This window comes from Portunus trituberculatus, chromosome 47 (assembly GCF_017591435.1).
Source record: "Portunus trituberculatus isolate SZX2019 chromosome 47, ASM1759143v1, whole genome shotgun sequence".
Taxonomy (NCBI): Eukaryota; Metazoa; Arthropoda; class Malacostraca; order Decapoda; family Portunidae; genus Portunus; species Portunus trituberculatus.
In genome coordinates, this window is record NC_059301.1 from 24,150,550 (window position 1) to 24,163,049 (window position 12,500).

General features: G+C 42.9%; 2 protein-coding genes across 4 annotated transcripts in view; one reads left to right on the forward strand and one right to left on the reverse strand.

Annotated features, from left to right (window-relative positions):
• LOC123520861 overlaps window positions 1-3,803 on the forward strand; it is a 3,807-nt gene extending 4 nt beyond the window's left edge. Inside the window, exons 1-2 of the mRNA XM_045283507.1 lie at window positions 1-1,226; window positions 3,534-3,803. The exon at window positions 1-1,226 is cut by the window's left edge and continues 4 nt beyond it. Of these exons, the coding sequence (XP_045139442.1) occupies window positions 309-1,226; window positions 3,534-3,545 (930 nt within the window). The 5' untranslated portion in view covers window positions 1-308 and the 3' untranslated portion in view covers window positions 3,546-3,803. The remainder of the gene's footprint in view (window positions 1,227-3,533) is intronic.
• LOC123520860 overlaps window positions 1-12,500 on the reverse strand; it is a 1,438,509-nt gene that overhangs the window by 505,510 nt on the left and 920,499 nt on the right. The window lies entirely within an intron of this gene.

Consider the following 12,500-nt stretch of genomic DNA (forward strand, 5'->3'; position numbering starts at 1 on the left):
CATACTTTTATGTACAATTGTCGTTCGGGGTTCTTCTGGGTTCACACTTTGTTTTGAAGTTTCATTAGGGTTTGTAATGTTTCATTATGTTTCATTTTGTTATGTTTCTTTGTTTCGATATCTCGAACTTGTATGTATGTGAAGCTTCATGTTAGTTTACTTCTTTGTGCTGGATTAATGCTGGGATCAGTTCACTCCAGCTACTCGTCTTGTACATAGCTCTGATTACTGCTAAGTAAAGCCTTGAGAAGAGTTGAGTCTCTCTCTCCTTGGTATACAACAATTTACTTAGCAGTACATCGCTGGAGATGGAGAGGTTGCTACGTCCTGAAAGATTTGAAGGCTCCCGTGACACCACTCCTGCACAGTGGACGCACTGGCTCCGCACCTTCACTAACTTTGTGGACTCCATCACACCAGCGCCAGACAAACTGAAATTACTGATCAACTACATCGCGCCTGAAGCTTACTCTCACATATCAGACTGTACTACATACGCTGCAGCCATCGATATTTTGAAGACTGTGTATGTGAAGCCTACGAATGTGGTTTTTGCTAGACATCAGCTGGCTACTCGTAGTCAACGACCAGATGAGTCCATCAACGCCTTCGTCCACTCCCTGAAGATCCTCTCCAAGGACTGTGAATTCAAGCAAGTTACTGCTGACACTTATACTGAAGAAGCAGTTCGCGATGCCTTCATCACCGGCCTTACCTCTCCTAACATACGCCAACGCCTGCTAGAGAAGGATTCGTTGACTCTTAGCGAAGCCATACAACTCGCCAGAAGCCTCGACTCTGCCCAACGCAATGCTGAAGAATACTCGTCTCCTACTGTTCCAGGGAGTCTACCTACTGCTGCTCCCGTTATCGCCACTACTGATGCCGTCTCTGCTACGCCACTCAGCCCTACCTCGCAAACTTCTGCTGCTGCTGCTGCTGTTTCGAAGGTTGGAACGTGCTACTTCTGTGGAGGTAGGAGACACCTTCGGTCTCTTTGCCCTGCTCGTCAATCTGAGTGTCGACAATGTGGCAAGACGGGACACTTCGCCAAAGTCTGCATGTCGCGAAATGGTTGGAAATCAAGAAGGATCTCCTCTACTTCTGCTGCTGCGGCGCTGGCTTCGGAATCACTCGCCCAACGCTGTGATCACTGTGCTCATAGTCCTGCAGATGACTCTCCAGTACTGGCTTCTGTTAGTACTCCTCGATGTTCCACCATTCCTGTAAGTGCTAATGGCTTAATGGTGAATTCCCTCGTTGACAGTGGCAGTACTATCAGCTTTATCCATCCTAAAGTAGTTAAAGCTTTGAGCATTGAAGTGCATCCTTCACGATCTGACGTTACTCTTGCTAGCTGTGAAACTTCCACTACATTGGGCCACTGTTTTGTCGATCTAACAGTGAAAGACAATCATTATCCTCATATCAAATTGGCTGTACTTCCACAATTGTGTTCAGAGATTATCTTGGGTCAAGACTTCATGGAAAAGCATCAGTCAGTGGAATTTACTTTGAGTGGCCCCTTACCCAAATTAACTGTATGTGGTGTAGCTTGTATGAAACTCGATCCACCCTCACTGTTCCCTAATCTCGCTCACAATGTTAAGCCTATCTCTACGCCAACCCGTAAGTTTTCAAAGGATGACGAGAGTTTTATTCATATGGAAGTGAAATCTTTACTACAAAAGGAGTTATAGAAAGCAGTCAATCCCCATGGAGAGCTCAAGTCCTAGTTACAAGTGACGAAAGACACAAAAGACGCATGGTAGTAGATTATTCAAGAACAATAAATCGCTTTACACAGCTTGATGCTTACCCAATGCCCCGAATACATGACCTAGTACACAAAATGGCCAAGTATAGAGTGTTCAGTAAAATTGATCTCAAGAGTGCTTACCACCAGGTACAACTTAGAGATTCTGAAAAGCAGTACACAGCATTTCAGGCTGATGGGAAGTTATACCATTTCAATAGGATACCTTTTGGCTTAACTAACTCTGTTGCTGTTTTCCAGAGAATAATGGATTCAATCATAGCAGACTGTGGATTGAAGCGACGTACGCTTACATCGATGATGTAATCATATGTGGAGAAGGACAGGAAGACCATGACAGGAATCTACAGCGATTTAATGAAGCTGTCTCTAAGTATAACCTTTCTTTAAACTCAAATAAGTGTCAGTACAGTCGTACAGAAATTAACTATCTTGGATACAGTATATCTAACGGTTGCCTCCGCCCTGATCCTGATCGTTTACAACCTCTAGTAGAACTACCCATTCCCGATAATCAGCCTGCTCTTAAACGAGCCCTTGGACTGTTCTCTTACTATTCAATATGGATCCGCAATTACTCTCAGCGTATTCAGCCACTCTTATACAATGTATCATTCCCTCTTAGCACAGCGGCTGTTAACTGTTACAACGCACTTAAGGAAGACATATGCAAAGCCTCTGTTGCTGCTTTTGACGAGACTTTGCCATTTCAGATAGAGACAGACGCTTCATCCGTCTCTATAGCTGCCAGCCTTTCCCAACTAGGTCGACCAGTAGCGTTCTTTTCTAGAACATTGACCAGTTCTGAAAGATTGCAACCGGCGGTAGAGAGAGGCTACAGCTATCATAGAAGCTGTGCGTAAATGGAGACTATTCATTATAGGTCGGAGATTCACTATCATCACTGATCAACAAGCAATTTCATTCATGTTCAGTTCGAAGCACACATCAAAAATAAAGAATGATAAAATTCTAAGATGGCGTCTTGAGCTCTCCGAATACACTTATGATATCAAGTACCGACCCGGCTCAGAAAATGCTCCATGTGACACTCTATCGCGTGCGTGCTCTATAACTACTAATGCTAGCTCTGCTTCCTGGAAGAAATACATACCAAATTGTGCCATCCTGGAATCACTAGGTTATATCATTTTGTAAAGATTAAGAACTTGCCTTTCTCTTTAGAGGACGTAAAGAAAGTCTGTAATCAGTGTACTGTTTGTGCTGAACTAAAGCCTAACTTCTATAGACCTCCCGACAGTAACCTCATCCGTGCTATGCAACCATTTGATCGCATTTCCATCGATTTCACAGGTCCAAAGCCATCCTGTACTAAGAATAAATACCTACTTGTCATGGTTGACGAATACTCCAGATTCCCTTTTGCCTTCCCCTGTTCTGATATGTCTTCTCTAACTGTAATTTCTTGTTTACATAAGCTATTCTCTATTTTTGGTTGTCCTTCTTCAGTCCATTCTGACAGAGCAGCTCAGTTTATGTCTCAAGATGTATCTGAATTCTTAAGGAATCATGGCATAGTAATGACTCACTCTACCCCTTATCACCCTACTGGTAATGCACAGTGTGAGAGAACAGTTGGTAACTTATGGAGAACTGTACGCCTGGCTTTGAAGTCTCTCAAATATCCAGAATGTAAATGGGAATTAGCTTTAGATTCAGCACTCCATTCTATCCGGTCATTGCTTTGTACTTCCACGAACCAAACCCCTCATGAAAGACTATTTTCTTTCCCTAGGAAATCTTTTAACGGTCATTCATTACCATCTTGGCTTACGTCGCCCGGACCAGTGTTGCTGCGGAAATTCGTCCGCACCTCTAAATCTGATCCATTAGTGGAAGAGGTCGACCTTGAGAGCGCGACACCTCATTATGCCCATATACGCTACCCGGACGGACGACAATCTACGGTCTCCACTAAGGATCTCGCTCCTACTCCAAGAGATCCAAACCCAGTTCACGTGCCCTGTAGCAGGAGACCGCCGGAGTTACCAGTTCACGTACCAGTGACCCCACTTCTGATGAGTGTACTACCGATCAAGACTCTGGGAGGATCAACTACCCTACGCCTGATAACAAGGAGTCTAAGGGCATCACAGATGACTGTACAGCTGAAACTCTTCTGCCACCCTCACCTACTAGAGTCGAACCTTTGAGGCGTTCGACCAGGGTTAGGAAGCCTCCCGATAGATTAGGATATTAGTGCTTTCTGAAATGTTTGTGTATGTGTGTGAGTGAGGTTACTTCATTAAGAGGGGGAAAATGTGGTGTTTACATACTTTTATGTACAATTGTCGTTCGGGGTTCTTCTGGGTTCACACTTTGTTTTGAAGTTTCATTAGGGTTTGTAATGTTTCATTATGTTTCATTTTGTTATGTTTCTTTGTTTCGATATCTCGAACTTGTATGTATGTGAAGCTTCATGTTAGTTTACTTCTTTGTGCTGGATTAATGCTGGGATCAGTTCACTCCAGCTACTCGTCTTGTACATAGCTCTGATTACTGCTAAGTAAAGCCTTGAGAAGAGTTGAGTCTCTCTCTCTCCTTGGTATACAACAATGATGATGAAAAAAAGGAAAGCAAAAGAAAAAAAATGAAAAAAAAGAAAAAAAGGGGAAAAGAACAACAACACGCGAGATACACACAGATGTAATTCAAATTGGTCATAGCAGCCACGTACTTTCATAGTAGAGGAGGTGGGAAGGGGTCAGGGCACACGGAGGAGGAGGAGGAGGAGGAGGAAGAGTACAGAGTGGAGGAGGGAGGGTAGAGAAAAATTATGATCTTCCCTTGATTTCAACTTTTGCCTCATGTTCCTTTCTCTCCCCCCAAAAAACGAAGCTCCGATACTACACATGGTGGTCTCGAGGCTTCAGTTTTGAACGAGTTGAATAAAAATAAAATAAAAATAAAGAAGGAAATAAAAAGGTTTACAATTTTTTTTTTATAACATATACCTTGCTGAGAGGAAAACTTCATTAAAGAATAGTTATCATATATCAGGGTTCTCTCTCTCTCTCTCTCTCTCTCTCTCTCTCTCTCTCTCTCTCTCTCTCTCTCTCTCTCTCTCTCTCAGAACCAGTGGCATTGCCATATTCTGGCTCGAAGTAGATTCCCTGTAGGAGAGATAGCGTTCTCACAATCCAGGAGCCGTTGATATATAACTTTATTGCGTCTCTCTCTCTCTCTCTCTCTCTCTCTCTCTCTCTCTCTCTCTCTCTCTCTCTCTCTCTCTCTTAATCCCCCGGGCTGTCACAAGAGGTAAACAAGCGCTGATGACTCCTATGCACACGCTACACCATCACAAGGAGGAGCCTGCCACGTGTGCTGCGTGAAGCGTGATGGAGCGTAGCAGTATTCAGGCCGGGAATGACGATAAACAGTGGGGTAACGGGGCCGGTCGAGGTGGGGCTGGGTAGGATAGGCGTCGCAGGGCGGTGTGGCATCGCGGCAGTGGCGGCGTCTGGTAGAGTGTTAATTTCGGAGCGTCAACACGTAACGGGCCGCTATTTTGGTGGCGCCGTTGGTAATTTTCACGGGGGTACCGCCATTCGTTCCCCCACAGCACGGCGAGGCAGGTAAATATTTGTTAGTGTGATGGGACGCCGCCAGTGTGTGTGTGTGTGTGTGTGTGTGTGTGTGTGTGTGTGTGTGTGTGTGTGTGTGTGTGTGTGTGTGTGTTTCCCCGTCACCAAGGTCTTTCTGTACGCGCCCACGCACAGCCACACAGCTGGAGGGCAGAATAGCCTAACGTCATCTTCACCTGCGTTGCCATCAAAATGTTACTGGAAATGACATGCTCTCTCTCTCTCTCTCTCTCTCTCTCTCTCTCTCTGTCTAATCCCCATAATCCCGCGCCTCAATGCTATTCTTTGCTATCATCTCTTCATTCGATTATAAAACCTCACTTTATCTCTCTCTCTCTCTCTCTCTCTCTCTCTCTCTCTCTCTCTCTCTCTCTCTCTCGTACTAAGCAACATGCGACTCGCATATTCCAACAATGAAGAAATTTACTGCCTCGTATCTTTAAAACCGCAAAGTACTTAAGAATTCCTGTAAAACCTGTCTACTTTAGTGATCTCAGCCTCCTTAACCTCCTCCTCCTTCTCCTCCTACATACTAGTACATTCATTCCCAGTATCCACTCATGCTTCTACCTCGTGCTTTGCTCTATGTATGATTCTCTCTCTCTCTCTCTCTCTCTCTCTCTCTCTCTCTCTCTCTCTCTCTCTCTCTCTCTCTCTCTCTCTCTCTCTCTCTCTAGAACATTTCAATTTTCTTTATCTTGTTTTCAGTCACCTCTTAGATATAGAAAATAGAGATGAATAAAAAGATGAACAAAACTATATACATACACAAATATATTCACACACATATTAACTGAAGGAACAAAAACACGGCCAGAAAGTTGACTAGATATTACGTTGCAATCCTCACTCAACAGCTTGTCTATGTTTTCATCAGTGCATTCTATTCCACTTTTCTCTCTACGCAAGTTACTAGTAATTTCATCGTCAGCGAGTACTAGAGCTGAAAAAAAAAAAAAAAATAGCCCATTGATGTTACCAGTCTCCAAACAGTGAAGTCAAAACAGTTATCCTAAACTTGGGAGAATGTATCCTTCCTTCCTTTATCCCATGTCCTTAACTTAACCCCTTCAATACCACGACACGCTTTCACATTTATTCTGCCTACTATTTGGTGATTTTAAACAGCTTCGGAAAATGATGTGGGGATTAAAATAGTGAAGACTCTGTCCATTAATCTTCTGACCTCCAAAAACCCTTCCTAATAAAAATAAAATCGTCTAACCACACTCAAAACTAAAGGTAAAAATGCGTCCAAGTACTGAAGGGATTAAAACCCTATCCATAACTCCCGTACTACTCTCTTCTCTCACAGCTGCAGCAGATCCACCCTTCCTTCCCTCCTTACCTGAATCCATCTTATAACATCTTCCCCTTCCGTGTGTTCCCTCCCCACGCTAGCACACCTGCACTTTTCATGGACTTAAGTTCCCATTTACCTGTCCATTAGGCAGCGTGCATTTTTATTTGCTTCTAATGACAGCGTGGGATACAGCAATGGAAAGGACAAATACATGGTAGTAATTTGAGGAAAGTTTACGAATTAATTAGTGTCGTTTGTGATTGTTTGTGAGGGTGAGTTGGATGATAAAAGAAAGGAGTAGAAATGGAAGGAGAAATGGAAGGAGAAATGGAAGGAGAAATGCAGTAGATAGAACGAAGATGTGAATAGGGATAAATAATTAAAGAGAACTACGGTGTGAAACTGAAGGAAGGGAGAGTAAAGTGGAAATTGAAAGACAAAAGGAAAGATAGAATAACGAGAGAAAACCTAAGAATGATGCAATGTAGACAAGGGGCCGCCGTGGTACAGTGGAACCATGCGTGCTTTGGGGTCCGAGGGGTCTCTAAGCGCACGGGTTGGTTCGAATTATGTCCTCGGTCCGAGTGTAGGTTGGGCTTTCTCACTCGGGGCAACGGTTTCCTAGCGGGTGGGCTTTGAGATAGGAGGTACCCGAAAAAGTATCCCCTTTAGCCCATAAATTCCCGTGAAAAGCCCACATGGTAGAAAAAAAGAAAAAGAAAACGGAATGGTCGAAAAAAAAAAGTCTACGAAACAAAGAAAGGTAGAAAAGGAGAGGATTGAAAGAAGGGGAAGAAAAGACACGCGGACGGATGTGAAGTGTACAAAAATACAAGGAATGAAAGAAAGGAAGGAAAGAAAAAGAAAGTAAAGAAAGGAAGAAAACGAAGAAAAGTATGAAGCCCGAAGGAAAAAAAGGAAAGGAAATGCAAGGAAAAGGAGGAAAAGAAAAAAAAGGAAGGAAAGAAGGATGGAAGGAAGGAAAGCAGGATGGAAAGGAGGAAAGAAGGAAGGAAGGAAGGAAGGAAGGAAGGAAAGAAAGAAGGAAGGAAGGGAGTAGTAGTGAGGGAGACGAAGGGAGAGACACTTTAGTCGTGACGTGCTTAAGGGAGACGAGAGCCTAAATATTTACACAGCTGTAGTGGGCGACTCAGGTCAACCCTCCTCCTCCTCTTCCTGCTCAATTCTCCCTCTCCCTTTACTTCTCTCCATGCCCAAGCTTTCATCCCCACCCTTCCCCTTCCTCTCCCTGCCCTTCCACAAACAGCCAAAGCCTCCCCACCCAACCTTCACTGATCCACCTGAGATGGTTTTAATGTCAGCAGGGATCTCTTCCGCCTTTTGGTGTGAGGACCCGCAGGAAAACACCCCAGGAATACTGAGTGAGGAGGAGGAGGAGGAGGAGGAGGAGGAGGAGGAGGAGGAGGAGGAGGAGGAGGAAAACAACACCAGAAAATAAGGTTACAGAAACTTTACCATTTCCATATGTTGTAGTTTCTTTCTTTTCATGTATCAAGGAAAGGAAAGAATTGGATATAGCCATCACAAATCCTCCTCCCCCCAAAAAATAAAACACGAATAGGAGATGCACTAAAGGACTCTACTAAATGCATGAATGAAGTGGCGAGTTAAAAAAAAAAAAAAAAGTGATAAGCTCATACTAATTGCATTTCTATGAAGAACGACGAGTATTTAACAGTAATCACGCTTTCCTATATTTACCAGCTTTTTCTCCTTTTTTTCGCCAGTGATGAGGAGGTAAAGGGAAATAGCAGATACATTAATGCGATCATTCATATTACTCATGCATGTGAATACTGCTTTTTTCCTCAACCTATATTTTACTGAGCCATAAAATAACATCTGACGGAAAGCTATTCAAAGACTTCCGCCATGCAGTGTTCAAACTTCAAGGGCATATGATTACTTATAGTCAATTTATCATTTTCTTTTTTCCACTCAGCGAACGTCCCATCCAAAGTTATTAATCACCTGGAAGACCTGAATCATGTCGCCTCATAATTTTCTCTTTAACTGATGAGAAAATTTAACAAAAGTTTGATTTTTCTCCTTCTAGAGTTTAGTTGTTAATGTTCGGGGTTCGTTCCGTGCTACAATATTGCGCTCCAGTATAAATATACCCTTTGTAAATGTAGCACAGTCGTGGTCAGGAGTCCAGTGACATTCTATATTGACTTCCACTGTGCTTCATATTTTCTCCATATTCTAAACTCCTCTGGTCTGGTGACTGGTGACATTCGCTATCAAAAGACAAATAACTCACAGATTATTGGCAGATCAGAAGATTTTAGATAAAGAATAAGAAAAAAAAAATCCCAAAACACGGTGGAAATTAGGCCAGCGTGTTAGTCGAATTTTGAACCAAATTAACTGGACTGGTGCACTTAATAAGAGATAAATTACGATTCATATGTAAATCAGAAGCATTTACGCCTCCTTCATAAACCTGACCATCCTCGCGCACTGACACTTTAATGAGAAACAAAGACAAGGAAGACGAGAGAAGAGACAAGGTCCGAATAAGATCCTCAAATATAAACACCACACATAAAAAAAAAAAAAAAAAAAAAAAAAAAAAAAAAAAAATAAACCACAACAAATCGGATAATCAGGAAAAAAAACTAAAAAAAAAACAATCTCACATACAAGAGAAAAAAAAACATGAAAACGAAAAAAAAAAAACTAGAAAGGTAAAGAAAAAAATACATTTCTGGTCATAAGATGAAGGAAAAAGAGAGGGAGAAAGAGGTAGAAAGTGCCTTCATAGTGCTACCAGAGAACTCCACCAAGGCGTCTGTTCCTTCACGGCTGCAGGCTACTGGCGAGGGGAAGGGACGAGGGGAGAGCTGAAAGGCAGAGAAGAGAGGAGAGGCGAAGAGGAAGGGAGGGGAAAAGAGTGAGAGAGAGAAAGAAGCTAAGCTGGTAAAACTAAAAAGAAACCCCCATTCCCACACTCCCCTTATCTCCTCCCCAGAGAGAGAGAGAGAGAGAGAGAGAGAGAGAGAGAGAGAGAGAGAGAGAGAGAGAGAGAGAGAGAGAGAGAGAGAGAGAGAGAGAGAGAGTAAAAGGATGTCTACAAGTGGGCATAGGATAAGAGAAAATTGAGTGAGGCAACCTGTCCAACTCTCTCTCTCTCTCTCTCTCTCTCTCTCTCTCTCGACTTGCAAGTAATATTTACATAGAAATCTTTAGTATTTTCATAAGTACTTCAAGAATGATAAGCAGTTATAATCACAATGTCACCTCTTCTGTAGTGTCCCCTCCTCCTCCTCCTCCTCCTCCTCCTCCTCCTCCTCCTCCTCCTCCTCCTCCTCCTCCTCCTCCTCCTCTTTCTATGTCAGCCTCAGCCACAGGTAAGCCCTCAAGCAATACCATAACCGTGTGTGTGTGTGTGTGTGTGTGTGTGTGTGTGTGTGTGTGTGTGTGTGTGTGTGTGTGTGTGTGTGTGTGTGTGTGTGTGTGTGTTTTGAGGACACAGGAAGGAGCTGTCTGGTGCACGCGATCTGTCCAAATCCTCATCAAGGTCAGCATTGATTCAGTATTATTTTTCAGCTTTCATTTTTTTCTCCTTCTCTTCCCTTTTACACTCCTCCTCTTCCACCTACTTCCTCCTTCTCCTCCTCTTCCTCCTGTTTCTTCTGGGTTCCTTCTCCTTTCCGTTCTTCACTTTATGCTTTTCCAGGATAAAAAAAAAAATAATAACGAAAAACAGAAGAGAAAACAAAATATTACTACTTCCACTACTACTACTACTACTACTGATACTACTACTACTACTGTTACTACTACTACTACTACTACTACTACTACTAATAATAATAATAATACACTACTACTACTACTACTACTACTACTAATACACTACTACTACTACTTCTACGACACCATTTCTTTTTTTTTCTTCTTCTTCTTCTTTAGTAGTAGTAGTAGTAGTAGTAGTAGTAGCAGTAGCAGCAGCAGCAGCAGCAGCAGCAGTAGTAGTAGTAGTAGTAGTAGTAGTAGCATCATCATCATCATCATCATCATCATCATCATCATCATCATCATCATCATCGCTATTTTCACACACACACACACACACACACACACACACACACACACACACACACACACACACCGGGGTTCGACACACATACAGGTGGAGATATTTGGTGTGTCTCCTTTCACGTGTAGCCCCTGTTCACCTAGCAGTGAGTAGGTACGGGATGTAAATCGAGGAGTTGTGACCTTGTTGTCCCGGTGTGTGGTGTGTGCCTGGTCTCAGACCATCCGAAGATCGGAAATAATGATGAGCTCGTTCCGTAGGGTAACGTCTGGCTGTCTCGTCAGAGACTGCAGCAGATCAAACAGTGAGAGAGAGAGAGAGAGAGAGAGAGAGAGAGAGAGAGAGAGAGAGAGAGAGAGAGAGAGAGAGAGAGAGAGAGAGAGAGAGAGAGAGAGAGAAATTGAATTGGTGAGGGAGGAAAGAGGATTGTGGCAAGCTGTAAAAATATCCCACGGAATAACACAGTTTCCATCCAGCCAAACACGCTCCTCCATCCAGCCACTGTTTTCAATGTCGAATAAGATATAGACATTATCGGGCCCACAGTCACCTCCCAGCCACACACACACACACACACACACACACACACACACACACACACACACACACACACACACACACACAAGCCACCTCCACCTTTTCTCATTTCCTTCCTCTCTCCATCCATTTCCCTTTTCGCAGTCTTTTCTTATTTCTTCCTCTTTACATCCCTTTCTTTTTTTTTTCTCTCCACTTCTCTTCATCATCTTTCTCTCTCCACCCCTTTCCCTATATATACCCCTTTCTTATTTCTTTTTCTCATCCACTTCCTCTCCTAATTCCCTTTCTCTCTTCACCTATTTCCCTTTTCATATCCTTTTCTTATTTCTTTCTCTTCTCTACTCCTTCTTCTCATTCCCTTTCTCTCTCTCTTCATCCCTTTCCCTCCAGCCACGGTCTTCCTATTTCCTCCTCCTCCTCCTCCTCCTCCTCCAAATCTTTCTTCTTCTCTTCCTTTCCTTTTCTACAATCTCTCAGCGAAGCGAAGGACCATCTCTTCCTCCTTTCCTTTTTCCTCCTCCTGCTCCTCTTTCACAATTGTTTTCTCTGCGTCAATTTCTCTCCTACCCTCCCTTCCTTGCTTTCTTTCCCTCTGAGGCTGATAGCTTTTCGTTCTCATCCCCTTCACTACTTCTTTCTTTGGCTAACAGAATATTCTCTTTCCTGCCAAAATTTTCAAGGACGATAGTGATAAAGGACATGGAATATATTTGTTTTTTTTTTAATAGAAATATTATCTTTCTTTATAATACTAATGAGTACTGAAAATTAGAAGAATTTGTGTGTGTGTGTGTGTGTGTGTGTGTGTGTGTGTGTGTGTGTGTGTGTGTGTGTGTGTGTGTGTGTGTGTGTGTGTGTGTGTGTGTGTGTGTGTGTGTGTGTGTGTGTGTGTGTGTATCTTTAGCTCATATTCTCAAACACTTCTGTACTTCATCTCCATTATTTCAAAAGGCTTTACTTAAATTTACATGAGTGTTTTATGGTGCTTTTCTATGATTCTAGAGGCAGAGTGACACGATTTCTACATTGTATGTTGGAAAAACTCTCTTGAAACCCCCGCTAATCATCTCAGTGACCTTTGAAAATAGTTGTGAGAGAGCAAAGGATTTCTGAATACGAGTCTCTCTCTCTCTCTCTCTCTCTCTCTCTCTCTCTCTCTCTCTCTCTCTCTCTCTCTCTCTCTCTCTCTCTCTCGTCGCAAATATCACA